Source organism: Sus scrofa, chromosome 6 (genome assembly GCF_000003025.6).
Source record: "Sus scrofa isolate TJ Tabasco breed Duroc chromosome 6, Sscrofa11.1, whole genome shotgun sequence".
In the NCBI taxonomy this organism is placed as follows: Eukaryota; Metazoa; Chordata; class Mammalia; order Artiodactyla; family Suidae; genus Sus; species Sus scrofa.
The window spans coordinates 59,580,611-59,602,018 of record NC_010448.4 but is presented as its reverse complement, the minus strand read 5'-3'; the positions used below and the strand labels follow the sequence as shown (position 1 = coordinate 59,602,018).

Genomic DNA, 21,408 nt, shown 5'->3' with positions numbered 1-21,408 from the left:
GGGGAGGGGGAGGTGCCTCTTCTCAACTACCAGCCGGTGCGAGGCAAAGGCGAGGGCTGCCCCCTGTCACATCTGCACTGAAGCGGGCGCGCATCTGCACAGAAAAGAACTGCCGCCCCGGGTCGCCCAACACTCTGCCTACCGGCCGCCCCCCGTCGGCGCGCGCGCGCACACGCCCAGCCCGGTTGGCTCGCAGACACGCGCTTGCTCTGCCTCCCCCGGCCGGCCCCCACGCCGCCACCACCCCCGACTCCCCCAGGGTCCCGCATCCGGAAAGTGAGGTGAGCAGTGACCGCACCCTGGTGCGGAGGGGGAAACTGCGGCACGAGGGACTTGGGGACGGGGAGGAAGGAAGAGACAGTCTTGCGGATGAATAGATGAATGGATGGGAAGGACGGACAGCTTCATCTGAGTGGTCCCTGGTCCCCTAAGACGCAGGAGCCAGGGGATCCACATGAGGGCTCCCAGAATTCTGTAGCCCCCTTGGAAATCTGGGAGTCGGGACTCTAGGTACCCTCCCCCCAGTCAAGGGCCCTCAGCCTCTAAAGATGCTCAGTCTCCCTCTCAACCTTGGGGGCCCAAGGAGGCAATTTCTTAAGTCCTCCAGGGACCCAGGCGTCAGAGCTCTCATCCAGACCGACTCCTTTGGGTAACCAGAGCCCCACCAACCGTGGATCCCAGACCCCTCCCAGAAAGCCCCGTCACCAGACCCCGGACCCCGGCGCCAGAGGGCCCAGTACCCCCTTCTCTCTCGGTAGGGACCTAGAAGTCCCAGCCTCCCCCCTCTGGCAGGAACGCTTGGGACAGGGTGCCGGCGCCCCCGGCCCCCGTCTTCCGGATCCAGGTGTCCCCCCTTCTCATCCCCCAGCTTGAAGCTTCGCGCTCGCGTCGCCATGGCAACAGGAGTCTATTTTGCGCTGAGAACACACAGCTCTCGCCGCAGCGCCCCCCCACCCCGCCCCTCCAACCGAGCTGAGTGAGAGTGGGGGACCCGGGAGGGAGATTGGGTGTCCGGGGTCGGGGGGGAGACACGGAGACACTCAGGGGACAGGGATCTGTAGACAGCAAACCTGACACACAGAGACATGCAGTCAAAGAGGTAGAGAGAGAGAGAGGGATGAGGAGGCCAGGGGAAGACACAGGATGTAGAGAGATGGGGCAGAGGGAAGGAGGGAATGCCGGCACACAGAAAACGGATTCAGGAAAGGGGACAGCAAGAGACGGAGACGTGGGACAGAGACTCAGACGCAAAGATGCGCTGAGACACGTAAAGAGACAGACACCATTAGGGATGAGAGACCTGCCGGCTAACCAAGGGAGGGGAAGTGGGAGGCGAGGTCCCGGGAGCAGGGAAGAAAGGGAGACACAGAGACTCCCAGAGACAGAGACCCAAGAAGACAGGAAGGCCCAGGGACCTGCGCAGGCCGTGGGGAGTGCGGGGAGGCTCCGCATCCCTCCCTCGATCCCCGCCTCCCGAATGGCGAGCCGGGGGCGGCGCCGGGTCCCCCGATTCTGCCTCTGCGTCCCGGAACTGGGATGCCCGCCCCCCACCCGAACCCCTCCCCTTCTTCCTCCGCCTTCCCGGTCCCTCCTGTCCGCCCCCTCTAGAACCTATATCGCGCCTTCAACTGCCCGCTTCCCACACCCTTACCCCAAACCCATCCTCACCCTGCTATTTCCAGGAGGCCCTCAGCCCCCACCCCGCCACCAACTGCGGACCCCTCTCCAGCCCCCAGCTGCTAAGATCTGGGCTTCTGACTTTTTCTGGGTCTCCTTCCCTCCGCAGCCCTCTGCTCTCCCTCTCTGGTTCTCTTTCCCTCTCTCTGTCTTTCCAACTGTGAACCCCAGTTCTCTGGGTCTTGCCTCTCCTCTGAGTATTTGTATCCCCCATCATATCTTGCCCTCTGGGTCTCTGCCCTCCGAGGTCTCTGTCCTCTTTTCCTTGGGTATCTATACGCCCTTCTCTCCATCTCTATCCCCTCTCTCTGAGTGTCTGTCCCCCTCTCTCTGGATGTCTTTCCCCCTCTCTATGGGTCCCTGACCCCCCTCTCTGGGTCTCTATCCCCCCCCCTGGATGTCTGTCCCCCTCTCTGGGTCCCTGTCCCCCTCTCTGGGTCTCTGTCCCCCTATCTCTGGGTCTTTATCCCCCCCCCGGATGTCTGTCCCCCTCTCTGGGTCCCTGTCCCACTCTCTGGGTCCCTGACCCTCTCTCTGGGTCCCTGCCCGCCCCGGTCCCTGTTCCCCTCTCTGGGTGTCTGTCCCCCTCTCTCTGGGTCCCTGTCCCCCCCCCCCGGGTCCCTGTCCCTCTCTCTGGGTCCCTGTCCCTCTCTCTGGGTCCCTGTTCCCCTCTCTTTGGGCCTCTACCCTCTGCCCAAGGCTTTCTCTCCCTGTCCTCCCAGGTCCCACCCTCTCTCAGACTCTGTTGCCAGGCATCTCAGAAGGCAACCCTTGCCCCCACAGCCCAACTGACAGGGTTGGGAGGGGCTGGGGCTGGGGGTGGAGTGTGGGGCACAGTGCTGTGCAGGGGAGCAGGTGGAGAAGGAGGTTCTCCAGGAACACAGGGACCGGGTGGGGTCTGCTCTGGGACCCCTCCTCACACTGACTCCCCTAATCTCTGTCCCTGCATATGATACGGTCAGGTCCTGGGCTGGGGTGGTGGCAAAGCCAGACCTCTGGCCCTGAGCTGCAGTGTGGGTGTGGTGCAGGGGGCAGGAACTTGGGGCTGGGAGCATCCCTCTCCAGCTGAAGGAGGAGCATGCCTTCCTGTGTGTGACAGCGGGATGAGGGTGGGGTGGGCAAGGCTGTCTGGGTGTGTCTGCTAAAGGGTCACAAATCTGTTTCCAGACTCTCCACCCCTGGGCACACACTGGTGCGTGTGCCTATGAGGCTGCGTGACTGTGGGCTGTGATATCTGCCACTGCATGTCCACCTGCAGCTGACCGGGGCAGGTCCCTGGCCGTGTTCCGGAGCTGTGTGTGCAGTCCCAGCGTATCGGTGTCTGAGGTTGTGTATGGGTCTTGTGCGCTGTGGGTGGGAATGCAGAAATGCATGGCTGTGTGTCCTTGTGGAGTTGTGTGTGTGTTGGGAGGAGGCTCAGGTGTGCCACCAGGATGACACTGAGTGTCCTAGCATGTTGTGTCTGGGACACTGTGTGAGTGTCCTATACTCTGCGTCACTGTGTGTATACAAGCTCTGCTGTGTGTCTGTGCACAGGGAGAGGAGGACCTGATCCCGAGTAGCCTTGTGTCTGGACCAGCTGCTGTGTCTGAGGTGTGTCTCCTCCCCACCTGGAGGTGCTGCCCTGCATCAGGAGGTGGGAGGAGGGGCCAGAAGCTATAGCACCCCCAATGGTAGAGGGGCCGTGTGTGTGTGTGTGTGTGTGTGTGTGTGTGTCTGTCTGTCTGTCTGTCTGGGCATGTTGCTGGGTCTGAGGGGACACACGCCACAGCTCCCCTGCCCCTCACTGGAGTTGTCAGTGGCCAGGAGTTGTGTCTCCCTGGGCATGTGCACGTGTGTACAGTTGGAAGAGACAGTGGGACTCTATTAGCTGAGGGAGAAAGTGTGTCCATGGAACCCAGCCAGAGGCTTGGCCCAGCGTGGGGAGTGAGCAGACAAACTGGCAGCCCCTGTGGGGCAGATGAGATAAAGGCACCCCGTGCTCCAAGGCAGCCCCCCAGCATCTATGATTTAGCAGGCAGATGGCACCCTTGTGTGTATTTGAAAAGGGTGCCCCTGCCCACAGATGGATGCAGCCCCACCAGCACACCTTAGGAAGGATAGCCTGGCTGGATTCCAGCCTCTCAGCCAGACCCCACTGCTCAGTGTACAACCTGCCCAACCGTACGTGGTAGCCCTCAGCGAAGGAGGAAATCCACATCACGGTGTGCAGGTGCACTTGGAAGGGGTGTGTCTGTGTACGTGTCCACCCATGTTTCTCTGCATGGGATAAGGCATCCACATTCTGGGTGGGGTTTCCCTGAGGCCCGAGTTCAAAGCCCAGCTGCATCACTTGGGCACTGTGGGGCTCGGGCAAATGATGGGACCTCTTGGAACCTCAGTATCCTCATCTGAAATGCGTACAAGTGTGCGTGTGTGGGCGGGGGGAGGGTGAGGAGAAAACCCACCTCTCACATTTCTTTCAACATCCGTCCACGAAGTAAATATTTATTGAGCACCTACTATGTGTCAGGCACTCATGCCAGGTGCTGTGGATGCCGCAGTGAACAAGACAGACAAAAATGTCTGCCTCTGTGGAGTTTCAAGTCCAGTGGGAAAGACAGGCAATAAGCGGTACACACGCAACATGACCAGGAGAGACGGGAGCTGAGAAAAAGTGGACGGTGTCTGGGTGCCGACAAGCGAGGGCCTGGAAGGCTCGCTGAGAGGCCGTGTGAGGGGCAGCTGAAGGAAGGAGGGGCAGACCAAGACCAGGATGTGCAGGAGGGCATCCCAGGCCAGGGAGCAGCAAAGGCAGGGCAGGAAGATGGGAGCACCTTGGGCAAGGGGCCCAGCAGAGCATAGAGGCCGGGAGAAGAACCGGAATTTCATTCTGGCTTGACAGGAAGCCTGCGGGCAGTCTGACCAGGGGAGTGGCGAGATCATCCGACCTCTGTAGGTAGTTTTTGTTCCTTGACTGGCTAAAAGACACATAGCATAAAACATATCATTTTAACCGAACAGCTCGGTGGCGTGTCATACATCCATCATGTGAAACTTACCCCCACTACCTGCTTCCAGAACATTTTCTTCTCCCCAAAAGGAAGCCCTGTCCCCGTTAACTTCTCCATCTGTCATCCTCCCCACTCCAGACAACCCCTCACTGGTTTGGTCTGCATGGGTCTGACTCTTGTGCACATTTAGTGTAAACACAACCGGATGACACGTGACCTTTTGTCTCTGGTTTTCCGTAACGTTTTAGGGGCTTCGTTGTGGAGAACACATCAGTGCTTCATCCCTTTTCACAGCTGAATACTAGTCCACTGCATGAGGCACCCACTTTTTGTTTACCCACTCATCAGCTGAGGGACACTCGGGTGGTCTCTGCTCGGGGGCTGTTATAAATCGTGCTGCTAAGAACGTTCGTGTTCTCATGTGAATGTCTTTTCAGTTCCGTGGGGCAGATTCCTAGGAGTGGAACTGCTGGGTCATGTGGTAACAACTCTGTGTTTAACTTTTAAGGACCCACCAGACTGCTCTCCCAAGTGTGCCGTGTGCCGGGACACCTCTAAGACGCCCGCCCCGCCTGTTAAACACAAGTGGAGGCGCCCAGCAGGCAGTCTAGTGGGGAGTTCGGGGGAGAGGCCAGAGCGGAGCTGCAAAGGAAAGTTGAGACCCATGTGGGAGGCGGTGGAGGCTGCTTGGGGCTTGGGATCCTCAGGCCCTATAACCCCCTCCCCATCCCAACCCCCGGCCATTTTTGATCATGTTATGGTCGCTAGATCCACAGGCACTCAATGGGAAGGAACAAAGGATAAAAATAATACCAAATAATATTAACCTCTTCCCACCCGCCCACTCCCTCTCCTACCCCATTGCACCACTTTCATTTCCTCATGGCTTCCTTCATGATTTCTTAGTGTTGCTTCATAATAGTTTTCAACATGCATCCCACTGATGTGTGTCTGTGTATCGGCTTTCTCCCCTCACCAGAATGCGAACCCTATAATGACAGAGGCAGAACTCCGTGGTTCATCCAGACGCAGTAAACACTGCTGAAGGAGCCCCTTCTGCCAGGCTGTTGCCATAGAAACAGCTGGGCAGATCTGCCCCATCTGGCCTCTCTCATCCTGCCGTTCTCCTTTCATATAAGGACAGCACCTCTTCTAGGCCAGGCGCTGTTCTGCCCTAAACTCGCTACACGTATGGAATTGGTTCGTCCTTCCAACCACCCAGTGACAGCCACGTCTTCCTTACTCCCATTTAACAGACGGGGGACCTGAGGCACGTGGGGACTTAGGTAATTGCCTGGCCAGTGTCAGGCACCTGACAAATGGTGGAGCTGGGAGAGGAACCACTGCTACCCTGACTTTCCAGCTGTACAAAGAGACACTTCAGACCTGAAAGTTTAAGAGTGTGTGTGTGTGTGTGTGAGAGAGAGAAAGAAAGACAGACGGAGACAGAGAGAGACTGAGGCTTGAGATCCCTTCATTATCAGACTTAAACAAAGGGAAAATAGCACTGAGTGGGGGAGACCGAGGACCATAGGTGTCTAAGCCGGCAGTTCTCAGCGGGGGCAACCATGCCCCCCAGGGGGATTTTGGCAATGCCTGGAGGCATCTTATGTTCTCATGATGTGGGGGAAGGTGAATGCTCCTGGCATCCAGCAGATGCTGCTAAACATCCTGCAATGCACAGGTTGGGCCCCACAACAAAGTACATTCTGTCCCCAAATGTCAGAGGTACCCCGGTTGAGAAACCCTGCACTCCCTCTTCCCACCTTCTGGTCTATAAACTCAGGTTCTCAACTCCAACCTCTCTCTCTCCTCCCCACCCACTCTTCTTTCCCTCTCCTTCCCCGTCTCCCAAACTCCTCCGTCTCCACAACCCCGCATGTGCCTCCCTTCATTGCCTCTTTCAATCCCCCAACCCATACAAACCTCCTCCCCACTCTGCCCACGGCCCGTCCTCCCCACGGCCCGTCCTCCCCTCTGCCCACGGCTCATCCTCCCCCTGCCCACGGCTCGTCCTCCCCACCCTGCCCACGGCTCGTCCTCCCCACCCTGCCCACGGCTCGTCCTCCCCACCCTGCCCACGGCTCATCCTCCCCTCTGCCCACGGCTCATCCTCCCCTCTGCCCACTGCTCGTCCTCCCCTCTGCCCACGGCTTGTCCTCCCCTCTGCCCACCGCTCGTCCTCCCCACCCTGCCCACCGCTCGTCCTCCCCTCTGCCCACGGCTCGTCCTCCCCACCCTGCCCACGGCTCGTCCTCCCCACCCTGCCCACGGCCCGTCCTCCCCACCCTGCCCACCGCTCGTCCTCCCCTCTGCCCACGGCCCGTCCTCCCCCTGCCCACGGCCCGTCCTCCCCACCCTGCCCTTGCTCGCCTGCCTCTCGCCTCTCACGTTCCTCTCTCCCTCACCGGCCTCCACGGTTTCTTCACCCTCCATCACATCTTTACTCCGGTTTTCGTCCACCGCTCTTGTTTCTTCCCACCCCTGCTGTCGCTGTGGACTTTCCAACTTTCCTCCCTCCCTCCTCACTCGCTCCTATCCCTCCGTCTGCCCATCGTCGTTTCTGGGCTCTTTCCGCGATGTCTGGACACTCTTTCGGGCTCCGCCATCACACCCACTGCCCCTCGGACCGCCAACCTCGGGTCACGCGTCCTCTCCATCCTCCCGTCTCCTGGTGTGTGTCTCCGTCCTTCTGCCTTCCTTTGGCCTGCCGTTCTCATCCTCTCTGGCCACCCATCTCCACATGTCTCCACCTCTGGCCCATCTTTCTCCCACCCACTGTTCCAGTCTCAGGTCTCCTCCCAGCCTGGCGGCCCCGTTCGACCTCCTGCGTGCCCCATGTCGGCCCTCCTGCTCCTCGGGACCCTCCTGCTACTGGCCTCGACTACCGGCCAGGCTGGGGCGCGCCCGTCCAACGCCACAAGCCCGGAGCCCCCGGGCCCGCTGCCCGCCCTGCTGGCGCACCTGCGGCGCCTGACTGGGGCGCTGACCGGTGGCGGGGGTGCAGCAAGCCCCGGCACCAACGGCACCAGGACCAGCACCCCGAACGGGGCGGGCGCGGCAGCACGCGCACCCCCTCCCGCCGAGCTCTGCCACGGCTACTACGATGTCATGGGCCAGTACGACGCCACCTTCAACTGCAGCACTGGCTCCTACCGCTTCTGCTGCGGCACTTGCCACTACCGTTTCTGCTGCGAGCACCGCCACATGCGCCTGGCGCAGGCCTCCTGCTCCAACTACGACACGCCACGCTGGGCCACCACGCCGCCGCCGCTGGCCGGGGGCGCCGGGGGCGCCGGGGGTGCGGGCGGGGGGCCCGGGCCCGGCCAGGCCGGGTGGCTGGAAGGGGGCCGGGCGGGGGGCGCAGGAGGGCGTGGGGGCGAGGGCCCCGGGGGCAGCACTGCCTACGTGGTGTGTGGGGTCATCAGCTTCGCCCTGGCGGTGGGCGTCGGCGCCAAAGTGGCATTCAGCAAGGCGTCCCGGGCGCCCAGGGCGCACCGGGAGATCAACGTGCCCAGGTGTGTGTGCTCGGGCCCGAGGGTGGGAACCCTGGGGGCGGGATGCGGGCAACGCGAGGCGGAGCCTTGGGGGGGGGCGGTGGATGGGGGCGCGGCCCGAGACCGAGGAGGCAGCCACCAGGGGCGCAGAAGAGAACGACTTAGGGAGATGAGCGGGGCGTCAGAATACCTGTGACTGCAGTGGCAGGCTATGGAGTGAGGAGGTAGGCTCAGGCAAGCATTCATTCAACAAAGATTTCTTGAGCACTTCCTATGGGCCAGGAGCTAGGGATACAGTGAACAAAACAAAATCCCTGCAGGGATGAGTAAACCTGGTTTTAATTCCAGGTCTGCTGCCTGCGGGCTGTGTGACCCTGGGAAAGTTGACCCACCTCTCTGTGCCTGTTTCCTGTCTGTACAATGGGGCTAATAATTGTTCCCCTCCCCAAAATTCTGCAATGAAGATTAACTGGGTTGATTCATGGCCAGTCCAGGCTCATAGCGAGCCCACAGTATAGGTTGGCTACTGTCATTATGAAGACGGTAAGCAAGCAAACACATAGGCAATATACTTTTAGATATTGATAACCACTGTGAATAAAATAAAACAGCATAATGAGCAGTTCCCTTGGTGGCGCAGTGGTTAACGAATCCAACTAGGAACCACGAGGTTGCTGGTTTGATCCCTGGCCTCGCTCAGTGGGTTAAGGATCCGGCGTTGCCGGGAGCTGTGGTGTAGGTCGAAGACAGGAGTCGGATCCCGCGTGGCTGTGGCTGTAGTGTAGACTGGCGGCTACAGCTCCGATTCGACCCTTAGCCTGGGAACCTCCATATGCTGCGGGTGCAGCCCTAGAAAAGGCAAAAAGACAAAACAAAAACAAAAACAAACAAAAAAACCCAGCATAATGAGTTGTGAGTGAGCTGGAAGGTGTTGTTTTACACGAAGTGGTCAGGAAAGGCCCCTCTGCGCAAAGACGTGAAGGAAAAGAGAACCGAGCATGTATCTGTGGGAAGATCATTCCAGGCAGAGGAAATCCTAAGTGCAAAGGCCCTGGGGTGGGGTGTTTGTGGAACAGCCAAGAGGCCCATGTGGCTGCAGTGCAGTGAATGAGGAGGAGGTGGAGAGAAGCAGACAAAGGCCGGGTTTATTCTAAGTGTGATGGGGGAGCCACTGGAGTCCTGAGCTCCTCGTGTCATCATCTGATTCCTGGGCTGTGTCTCTCGAACTAGACCTCAAGGGACAAGGGCAGAAATAGGGAGACCCGTTAGGAGCCTGTAGCACTGATGGTGAGAGATGGTGCTGGTGGCAGCAACAGTGGTAAGAAGAGGTCTGAGTTGGGATATATTTTGGAGGTCGAATCCACAGGATTACTAAAGGCCACGGAGAAGAAAGAGTCAAGGGTGATTCTAAGATTTGGGGTCCCCTTTTTGCTATGGAAAAGGGAGCAACAGGAATAGGAGAGGACCCAGGTTCAGGGTGAGATAGGGCCACAGGGATGACGACGTGGGAGGGACCACAGCAGGCGCAGGTCCCAAGCGAATTGGGGAAGGGCGCTTCAAGTGGAAGTGTGGTCCTAGGGCGGTAGGTAGGGCCGGCGGTGCTCAGATGGACATTAGCAAAATGCGTGGCCGGGAGGCGAGAAGCGAGCTGAGCTAACAGACACCCCCGATGGTGCCAACAGGGAGAGGAAAGAGGCCTTCGACCTCCCTTTCTCCACCTCCAACCTCAGTCCCCAGGCCACTGACCCTCCCTCTGCCACTTCTAGGGCTCTGGTGGACATTCTGAGGCATCAGGCGGGGCCTGGGGCCCGGCCAGACCGGGCGCGAAGCAGCTCCCTAACCCCGGGGGTCGGGGTTCCAGACAGCATGCCCCCGAGGACACCCAAGAACCTCTACAACACCGTGAAGCCCTCCAACCTCGGTGAGTGGGAAGCGGAGGCTGCCTCTGCCTCTGCCCTCGGCCCTCGCCCCTCGTCCCTGTAGTCCCGCCCCCCGCAGGTGGCTCCACCTCCCACTGCCCAAGCCCCGCCCCAGCCTCTGCTTCCCTGAACCACTGCGGCCAAAACCTGTTCCCGGCAACGCGCTGGACTCGGCAGCGAGCCAGACCTCCCCGCCCTCCTGTGGACCCTCTGAGTTGGCGCCATGGGTGCCACGGTATTCTTTTTTTTTTTTTTTTTTTTTTTGTCTTTTTTCTATTTCTTTGGGCCGCTCCCGCGGCACATGGAGGTTCCCAGGCTAGGGGTCGAAGCGGAGCTGTAGCCACCGGCCTACGCCAGAGCCACAGCAACGCGGGATCCGAGCCGCGTCTGTGACCTACACCACAGCTCATGGCAACGCCGGATCATTAACCCACTGAGCAAGGGCAGGGACCGAACCCGCAACCTCGTGGTTCCTAGTCGGATTCGTTAACCACTGCGCCACGACAGGAACTCCGCCACGGTGATTCTGAGTTAGATATTCTCGGCCCCTGCACTTGGCAAACTCGTGTCAGACCCAACAGCCAATGACACACAAGGACACACTTAGCAATTGACTTAAAACCTGTCAGGAGCCAGATGCCTATGTTCAAATCCTAGCTCTACCACGGTGACCTGAGGTAAGTGACTTCATTTCTCAGGGCCTCAGTTTCCTCATTCATAAAAGGAAATCATAACAGTACTCACTTCACATTATTGTTGTTGTTGTTGTTATTACTACTTTGTCTTTTTAGGACCGCGCCTGCGGCATATGGAAGTTCCCAGGCTAGGGGTCGAATCCGAGGTACAGCTGCCGGCCTACACCACAGCCACAGCAACACCAGATCCTTAACCACCTGAGCAAGGCCGGGGATCAAACCTACATCCTCGTGGATCCTAGACAGGTTCGTTCCCGCTCAGCCACGATGGGAACTCACTATTGTTATTCTTGGTTTTGTTTTATTTTGGCTGCAACATGTGTAAGCTCCCAAGTTAGGGGCTGAAATCGAGCGGCACCTGCCAGCAGCCAGATCCTTAACCCACTGTGCCAGGCCGGGGATTGAACTCGTGCTGCCCAGAGACAGCGCCAGATACTTAACCTGTTATGCCACAGCGGGAACTACCACATTATTGCTGTTCTTTAGTTTATGGCGAGTGTATCAGTGGGGGAAGCACAGGCAGCTGGAAGAGGGCTGAAAGGGTCTCAATGGGTGTGAGGGGAGGAAGCTCCCTAGGAAAGTGGTGTTGGAGCCGTGGCTGGGAAGGCGAGGGGAGTTTTTTGGGCAGGAGATCTGAGTGGCTGAAGCAGCGCTGTGAGGCGGCCAGAGCTGAGGCTGAGGAGAGGGTGGGCAGAAACCCCAAGAAGGGTCTCAAGTGCCAGGCCGAGCTGAGCAGCTCTGGCTTTGTCCTGAGGGCCATGGGGAGCCACTGAGGAGTTTTGAGCAGGAGAGAAACAAAGTCAGAAGTGGATGGAAGAACTGTTTCTCTGGAGCCCATATGAAAGGACAGGGATGAGAGGAGGAAGGAAGGAATTTGAGGCAGAGAAAATATCATAAAGCACCTGCAAAGGCCCTGTGGCAGAGGGAAGCTGGACTCATTCGGGCATTAGAGGGAAGTAGGGCTTGAGGGGAGGGATGGGGGATAAGGCGGCAGACCTCAGCGGGGCCTCCAACGCTACGCCTGGCTTAGACTACATCCGTGGGTGGTGGCAAGACAGAGGAGCCGGGGCAGGGGCAGGGGCACATGTCAGGGGCACCACGGTGGGGCTGATCTGGGAGATGGGCTGGCTCTCTGGTCATGATGATCCAGGGAGGAGAAGCAAGTCAGGGCAAAGAGTAGGAGGCAGAAGGGACCACAGCTGGGGACAGGAGTGGGGATCCTTCCACGAGGCCAGGACAGCAGAACCAGCTGGGGGCAGACAAGGGCAGTGATGCCACCTCCTCTCTCGGTCCCCACAGATAATCTGCACCACAACTACCTGCACCTCAACGTCAACAGCCCCAAACACCATGCTGCCACGCTGGGTATGGACCAGGGCAGGGCTCCTTCCCTTCCACCCTTGCACTGAGCTGGAGCCAGCTGGTCAGGATAGAGCAGGGGGGTGAGACCCTGTGAGGTCTCAGTTTTATGCCAGAAATGGTCATCTCTCTCTCGGGGGGTCGGCGGTAAGATGCATGGAGCGCACCCCTCCAAGCCTGGGACTGGGCACACAGCGGGTGCTGAACGAGGGCCTGTTGCCCCTCCTCCTCTGCCAGCCAAGAGCCTGAGGGGTTGGGGGTAGTGAGCTGAGGAAGCTTGGATTGGACTGCGGAGGTAAGGGGCACTGGAATCCCAGATGCCTGACGCCCTAAGGGGGCTGGGGGCCAGGACCACTAGGTCTGAGGGAGGAGGGCCTGGACTGACCCCGGCCATGCCCCTCTGCCCCAGACTGGCGAGCCATCCCGCCGCCCAGCCCCTCTCTGCACTACTCCACGTTGTCCTGCTCTCGGTCCTTCCACAACCTGTCCCATCTGCCCCCGTCCTACGAGGCCGCTGTGAAATCTGAACTCAACCGCTACTCCTCGCTCAAGAGACTGGGTGAGTTTCGGGAAGGGGAGCTGCGTGGGCGAGGGGGAGGGGCCCGGGCCTGCGTCCAGGACCGGGGACAGTGATTCAGTCGCCTTCCAAAGCTTTTCCACCCGCCCTTAGGTTTTTCTCCCAAGTTTGTTCCAGAATTATCTGAGGTAATTTTGCATCAGAAGTACTTGCGGTGCTTTTTTTAAAAAATGCAAATCCATAGTCCTTCACTTAATATCTATTGTAGTCATCAGGACTTGTATTTGCAATTAATAGAAATATAACCAAACAAAGATATTTATGCAGCTTTGATCATGGAAGGTCTATGGGCCACAAGCTTCAGGTGTGGCTGAAACCAGGTGCTCAAAAACCGTCTCTCAGCTCTGCTGGACAGTGGGATGGCTTCAGTTTTAGACATAATCTCCCTTTGTGATGGGAGATGCTGCTCTGAGAATTTTCAGGCTGCCATTCCACCAGGAGAAGCGTCTCTCCCAATTGTTCCAGCAAAAAGTCCCAGGCCTGGATCCCACTGACCTAAAATAGGTCACATGCTTGTCCTGGAACCAATCGCTGGGACTCTGGTTGGCTCTTTCTGGGTCAGTGGTCCCATCCCTAGCAGTGGCGTCCCCTTCAAACATTTCAAACTGAGATCCACATTTAGAAATGATTTTTATGTTATGGCCCGTGAAATACATACACATGCACGTTTTAGAATTACAGCAACGTTTTCAGACTTGCTGTTATGGGCATTTCAAACACGCTCAAGAGTAGGGGGCTGTGAGAGGAACCCCCATGTTTACATCACCCAACTTCAAGAACGGGCAGCATTCTGTTAATCTCGCTTCCTCCACCCCATCTTTCGGTGGATTATTTCAAAACAAATCCCAGATTTCAATAACACACAACTGAAATTAAAATTTTATGAATGACACTCACCCTTATTCTCTTACAATGAGACACTTTCTGAAAATTTTTCTATTCTATTTCATTTTTCAAAATGCTGGCCACAACCCACAAAACAGATTTACAGCCCCCAAAACTGACTTCATAACCTCTTCTAATCTCCAAGTCTGAAAAACCCTTGCTACAGGATGAAAGGGAAAGACAAGTGGTTCCTCAACAGAAAGAGCTGTTTTTTGTTTTGTTTTGTTTTGTTTTTTAGGGCTGCATCTGTGGCACTCGGAGGTTCCCAGCCAGGCTAAGGGTTGAATCAGAGCTGCAGCTGCCGGCCTACAGCACAGCTCACAGCAATGCCGGATCCTTAACCCACTGAGCAAGGCCAGGGATTGAACCTGAGTCCTCATGGATGCTAGTTGGATTTGTTTTCCGCTGAGCCATGACAGGTGCTCCCAAGATCTGGGTTTTACTCCCAAAGGAAGGGATGCTCCCAGGCAAAAAAAAAAAAAAAAAAAAAAAAAAGAAATCCCCCCTTATCTGCCACCCTAGCACTGCAAGCTGGGCCCGGGAATCTGCATTTGGGGTAGCTAGCTAGGTTGACTGTTCTGACTGGTTAAAATCGTGCCCCTGCCCAGGCTAATGACCAGGAAGTTCAAGTGATGTCTAACGTCCCTCTGGGGGTGGGAGTTCGGTGCAGGGGTGGGATGACCCAGGGGAGGGGACAGGTTCTGGGCTGGCCAAGGACCCATCTCCATGCTTTCTTCCCTTCTCCCCCAGCTGAGAAGGATCTGGACGAGGCCTACCTGAAGCCCAGGCACGTGGCAGAGGTGCCCCGCGGGACGCTGCCCCTGCACGCTCTTCGGCGACCTGGCACAGGGGGCGGCTATCGCATGGATGGCTGGGGTGGTCCTGAGGAGCTGGGCCTGGCGCCTGCACCCAACCCGCGGCGTGTCATGTCCCAGGAACACCTGCTGGGCGACGGTGGCCGGGCGCGCTACGAGTTCACACTGCCGCGTGCGCGCCTTGTTTCCCAGGAGCACCTGCTCCTGTCTTCCCCTGAGGCCCTGCGCCAGAGCCGCGAGCACCTTCTGTCGCCCCCGCGCAGCCCAGCGCTGCCCCCCGAGCCCACCGCCCGCGCCAGCCTGGCTGCCTCGCACTCCAACCTGCTGCTGGGGCCCGGGGGCCCCCCTACACCGCTGCACGGGCTGCCTCCGCCGCCTGGCCTGCACGCACACCACCACCACGGCCTGCACGGCTCACCGCAGCCCGCCTGGATGTCAGACGCCGGCGGAGGTGGGGGCACACTGGCCCGCAGGCCCCCCTTCCAGCGCCAAGGCACGTTGGAGCAGCTACAGTTCATCCCCGGCCATCACCTGCCCCAACACCTGCGCACTGCCAGCAAGAATGAGGTGACTGTCTGAGTGTCTGAGGCTGGGCTGGGGACTTGCCGGCCGCAGCCTCCCCGGCCCCCATCCCAGCCTGCATCCCCCGACACACTCCAGGGGCCAGAGACCCACATCAGTGGCGGTGGGGTGGGGACAAGGGCTGCCTCTAAGGACACTGCTGTGGATGAAATCGACATCAAAGACAAAGCCTCCTTCCACGATGTCATGGCAGACAAGATTCCTCCTCCTGTGTCCCTTTGAGGCCAGGCCTCCTTCCCATGACGTCCTCACAGAGGAAGAGGCCTGTACGCGAGGTTATCCCGAGCGAAATGTCTGGGTTTATCATGTAGACAAAACCTCCTCCCCGCAAGGTCGTCACAGAGGACTAGGCCTGCCCTTAGTTCGTCACCGGGGCCATGTCTGTGTCCCATGACCTCATCCCAAGACTTCCTCCTGTGACATCCTAAGAGGAACAATGCCTTGTCCTATGACCTCATCCCGAGAGACAAAGCTTCCTCCCCGTGATGTCACTGCACAGACAAACTGCACCTTTATGGTGTCATCTCTGGCATCAAAAGGCCTCTGTTGGCATCATCATCACCAGGAGAATATTTTCTTCCAGAGAAGATGCCTCTGTCTATGATGTCACCACTACAGACAAAGCCATCTTCCTGGGACACGTGACAAGGGAAAGCACCTCACCAACTGTGTCCTGAGACATAAGGCCTCCTCTCTATGACACCATCACAGGGACTCTGCTTCCTTCCCGTGATGCCATCACCAGAGAGGGTGCCTTGCCCGATGATGTCATCAGAGGGACTGTGCCTCCTCGGTGTCTTCACCACCAGAGATGACAGCCCGCTTTGGGAATATCTCCAGGATGAGGCCCCTTCTTCAATGTCGCCACCAGACTCTGCCTGCTCCGAGGTGACGCCTGAGACACATCCACTGCTGCTGCCATGTCACAGAAAGGCAGGGCATGCCCAGAGCCCGTGGCCACCCTGGCACTCACCAGAGAAAGTGCCCTGTCCTGAGATGTCAATTGAGGGATGTCCTCACTGCAGAGGCCGCCCCCTGCCATCCGCAGAGGTCTCTGCCAGCGAGGACTGTCCGTGGGTTATTGGCAGCAAGCCTCCACCCCATCTGAGGCTCTGCCCCAAGGCCATGACGTCATCACCAGAGACACCACCTGCTCCAGAAGGCCATCACTTGTGGTGGCATCACCAGTTTCTGCCTTCCCCTGACCCCAGGGACATGCCCTACAGGATCTCCACCAGACACTCCCCTAAAGGGAGGTCTGGCCATGGGTCCCACCCCTGTGCAGTGATGCCACCTCCTGTTAGACTCCTAGAGGGCAGCACTCCCAGACTGGCTTCTCCTCCTAAGGCTCACCAGGCTCCAGAGTCCTGGAATTCAGAGGTGACCAAAAGGCTGGCACCACTTCTCTCTGCCATAACCACAGACATCAATGCCTCTGTAAACAAAGTCCTGGCCTCCTGTTGGGGGGTGGGGGGAGGGAGGGGTATGCCTGCTATTGATCAGGCTGATGACATCATCAGCACCACAAGACTTCCACCATTCATGATGGCATAGTACCTGGCGTCAAACGTTAACCATGCCTGATGATGACATCACTTCCCAGGATTCCCTATGACCTGTGGTGTCTTCATCTCCCAGGATCCACCACAAGTAGGGTGTCATTCTCTTCCAGGATTTACCATAACTATAGTGTCACCTTCTCCCAAGGTTTGCTATAGTCAGTGGTGTTACCATCTTTCATGATTCTCCACAACCATCGTGTCAGTTCCCAGGATCCACACCAAAACCACTGTATCATCATTTCCCAGGGTTCACCATAGCTAATGGTGTCATCATCTCCCAGAATCCACATGACCAATGATGTCATTACTTTCTAGAATCCATTATCACCGATCGTAACATCTTCTCCTAGGAGCCACCAGCACTGGTGGTGCCACCGTTTCCCATGGTCCCCCAAAATTGTGGTGTCATCATCTCCCAGGATCCACTTCAACCATGATGTCATGCTCCAGGATCCACCACAGCCATAGTGTCATCACCTCCCAGGATTCAATTCAGCCATGGTATCATGACCTCCCAGCATCCATGACAGTCAGTGGTGTCCCAGGACCCAGACACTCAATAGCATCAGCACCTCCCAGGGTCCGTGTCAACCATAGTGTTGTCATCTTCTGGGATCCGCCCCAACCATGACATCATCATCTCCCAGGACCCATGACACCTAAAAGGGTCATCATCCCCCAGGGTCCATGTCAACCATGGTGTCATCATCTACTGGGTTCTACCCCAACAATGATATCATCTCCCAGGACCCAGACACTCAATAGCATCAGCGCCTCCCAGGATCCATGTCAACCATGGTGTCATCATCTACCGGGATCCACTTTAAATTGGTGTCATCATCTGTCGGGGTCCAACCTAACTATGGCATCGTCATCCAGGACCCAGTGATGTCCTCACTTACTAGGATCCACTTAAACACATTTCACGTATCTTCATCCTCCAGGATCCATCGTCTTGGGAGCAAAGGACCAAGAGAGCTGTACTTCAGTTGTCTTTTGAGGTCATCTACGGTTGTTCCCTTAAAGGGAAGCAGCACAATATACATCATTTTCCCAGTCCCTCAAGAATGGAGTGGGGTGGGGTCCCTCTGAAGACGTCATCCTACTGTGGCCCTTCTTGATAATGTCACTGCCTTGCTCCTGGACTTAGGCTGGTGCCGGCATCAACCCCACCACCAACCTGGCCTTGGCCAGCCCCCTATCATCCCCTGGTGAGGGCACCCTGGCCCCTCCTGATAACTCACTGCCCTTCACCGAAGCATCTGATCGGGGACAGGGTCAACCCGGAGACCTCTTAAAATCACCAGAGGGGCTGTCCAGCCCTAGGGCAATGTCACTGCCCCTTGCCCAATCCCTGTTACCTGGATCCCCCCCCAGAATAGCACTCCACTGGCTTGGGCCAAACGCTCCCCAGAGACCCCTTGTGGGCTGGGCCAACAGCTGCTGACCTCCCTAGGGCCTTCAGTGTGTCCTCTGCTGGCCTGGTCCTGGGGCAGACACATCTGGAGAGCCACAGCCACCGCCAGCGCAGCTGTGAGGGCAGAGTGGTGCTCTGTGTCATCCCAAGGTGGCAGAGAAGCCGCACGCTCCCCTTCATTTCCCCTCACACACTGGGGAGCCTCTAGGGTTTCGGGAATCCAATGCACAATTTGCCCCCAATTCTCTTTGTACATAGCCATGTTGGAGGGGCGGCCATTCCCCCACTCTTAAAGGGCTACATGCCCCCTCCCCCAGCCCCCAGGGTAAGGTGGAGGGGGCTTCTTTTCCCTCCTCTGGGCCGTCCCCCTCCCTTTCCTGTCTCCTCCCAGATACTGGCACCTCAGTGCACCCCTTCTCATCAGGAGCCTGAGGCAGACAACAGGACCTTGCCTCCACCACACTGAGGAAACTAGGGGGTTACCCACAATCTACCAGAGCCCCAGTGCCAGTTTGCCAGTTCTTCAAGTCCATGCTTACAGCTGCCCCTGTGGGCTCCCCCAATCCTTTCAAGGGCCTTTCCATGCCCAGCACCCCTACAGCAGACTGTGACTTCCCCCAAAAGGAGCCGGCTTGGGCACCTACCCAATCCCAGATCCCTTCCCCTCTGTTCACCACCCCCAAGGAGCACTCAGCTTTCTCTACCCCCCAGAATTGGGGGGATTGGCCTTTCAGCTTTTGTGTGCCCCTCCTCAACTTTCTCTTTCCCAGCCCAGATTCCAGGTATCTCATCCCCTTCCCCCCATCACTTGGCACCGGCTGCCTGACCCTGGGGCCTGACCTCTTTCTCAAACAAGCCATAGTGGGTAGAAGTCTCAAGGGAGGGTGAGGAAATAAGCACGTCCTGCCAGATCCCCTTGATGCTTCTGGAGTTGAAACCTCACCATCTGAGTCTCCTCCCCTACCTCCCGGCCCACCCACAGCCTTGTAAGTGCATACAGTCTTGCACACACACACACACACACACACACACACCGATTCTGGCACGGGGGACACAAACACACACACACACACACACACACACACACACACACACACACACACACACACACACACACCGATTCTGGCACAGGGGCAGTGGAGGGCCGTCCAGAGAATATAAACAATTCTGGAACAAAAGACCTTCCACGGCTCTGCCTCCTCCCTTACTCTCCCCACCTATTTGTCCCAACACTGGACTCTTGCCCCAGTCCCTTGGTGAGGACAGCCAGCCGAGCTGCAATTTGGGGTTTTTTTTGGTTTTTTTTTTTTTTGGAATAAACAGATGTTTTCCTCATCCTCAGTCTCAAATTTTACTGTTGGGAAATGATGGGTTTCCACATTTACACTTCCAGGTCACTGGGGAACTCTTTTGTGGCCTGGAGTGGGGGCAGGCAAGCACCTGTGTCTTTACAGGTGGTCAGGTGCTCTGGATGTCATCGGGCAAGCAGCCAGGCATGGGGGATACATCTTTTGGTCCTTGTTTGTTTTCCTAAGAAGCCCTCTTCCCTCTGAGCATGTAAGAATTTGTTTGCAGAGTCTATTGTATTTGAATTCAGGGGCTGGATATTACGGGGCCGGGGGAGCGGCATGTTTCCTGGGACTACGGTTAACAAGGTACCACACACTGGGCAGCTCACACAGAAATGTATTCTCGCCCAGGGCTGGAGGCTGGGCTGGTTCCTTCGGCGGCTGTGTGGGAGAGGCTGACTGCACCTCTCCTGGCTGCTGGTAGCTTTGGCAATGCCGGCATTCCTCGACACATCATCTCTCCTCTGTACGTGTCTCCTGGGCAGAATGTCCTCGTTTTACAAGGACAGCAGTCACCACAGCTCAGGGTCCACCCACAACGACGTCATCTGCAAAGGCCCTATTTCCAGACGAGGTCATGGTCACAGGTCCTAGAGGTGAGGGCTTCAAGATAGTTGAGAAGAAGGGCACGATTCCACATATAACAGGGAGTGTGATGGGATACAGATTGTGTGTGTGTGTGTATGTGTGTGTGTCTTTTCTGGGGCCGCACCTGTGACATATGGAGGTTCCCAGGCTAGGGGTCCATTTGGAGCTGTAGCTGCCCGCCTACACCAGAGCCACAGCAATGCCAGATCCAAGCCACGTCTGCGACCTACACCACAGCTCATGGCAACGCCAGATCCTTCACCCACGGAGCAAGGCCAGGGACCGAACCCGCAACCTCATGGTTCCCAGTTGGATTCGTTAACCACTGCGCCACGACAGGAACTCTTGGGATACAGTTTAAGTGTCAGTTCTTATGATAACTGGGAAGTGTTCTTCCCATGTCTCTCCTCCCACCCAGTGCATTAAAATATTTGCACAGTGACTAGAATCCCCCATTTGATCTCAGAAATTGGCTCTAAGGCTTGGTTTTATGAACTTAGGACAGCCTTCCTCTAAGAGCACCTAAGTGTTTGTTTACAAACTGCAGGCGTGCCTCGCAGCAAAGCGTTAGTTTGCTCATCCCTCTGGGTTGGGTGGGTAGAGCATTTCAGCATCGACCTTATCACTCAGAAAACCCCTTTCTCTCTAGTGCATTTGAGTGTTTGCTTCCCAGATATAAGATTCTATCCCGTATCAGTCAGGGTTTTCCAGAGAAAGGGCACCAATGGGCACACGAGTGTGTGTGCATGGGTGCAGATTCCAGTTGAGGAACTGGGTCATGTGACTGCGGGGGTTGGCAAATCCAAAGTCTGTATGGCAGGCTGGAAACTTGGGCAGGCCGGAAACTTGGGCAGGCCTTCTACACTGAGGCAGGATGCGTCCTTTTCAGGAAACCTGTTTTTGCTCTTACGGTCTTTAACTGATTGGACGTGGCCCACCACGTGATCTAGGATACTCTCCTCTCCCCTCAGCCAACTGTTGGTATTATTCACATCTACAAAATGCCTTCACAGGAACACCCAGGCTGTGTCTGAACCAAACACTGAGCACGGCAGCCTGACTGAGTGGACACACAAAAACTAACCCTCCTTGCAGGGAACTGCTTGCTGGAGGAAGGAGTGTGGCTGGAAAAGCCTCCCACCCTTCGGTGCAGTCCAGTGCTCACCGCTGGCTAGATTTCACCTGCTCATGTTCATTTGTTTGACTGTAGATTAAAGGGGCGGGAGGGGCGGGCAGCTTCCAGTGCTGGTGTTAGGATCACTTCTGAAATGCCCTGCCTGGTGCCTGTGAGGGTGGTTTGCCTATTCTTAGAAATCGCCACTCTCTGCTGGAGGCTTTGTCCGCAGGTAACTGGGGAGGGTGGTGATGCCAAGTGTCTAACTATAGGATCACCGAGCACTCAGAGATTCTCCTCCTGGGCAGATAGCAGGACCCTGCTTCCCCGCCTCCTGGACGTTAGACACACCTCTGTGATGGGCCTGACATGTGAGCAG

General features: G+C 57.2%; 1 protein-coding gene across 2 annotated transcripts; it reads left to right on the top strand.

Annotated features, from left to right (window-relative positions):
• On the top strand, positions 40–19,313 carry SHISA7 (shisa family member 7). 2 transcript variants are annotated; one of them, XM_021095036.1, is made up of 5 exons: positions 40–281; positions 7,458–8,188; positions 9,934–10,088; positions 12,550–12,699; positions 14,353–19,313. In XM_021095036.1, exons 2-5 carry the CDS (start codon positions 7,509–7,511, stop codon positions 14,994–14,996), a joined length of 1,629 nt encoding a protein of 542 aa, XP_020950695.1. In that variant the 5' UTR covers positions 40–281; positions 7,458–7,508; the 3' UTR covers positions 14,997–19,313. The 2 variants fall into 2 exon arrangements, with proteins under 2 accessions (XP_020950695.1, XP_020950694.1); XM_021095035.1 differs by lacking the exon at positions 40–281 and adding an exon at positions 12,081–12,146 and having other exon boundaries at positions 7,005–8,188.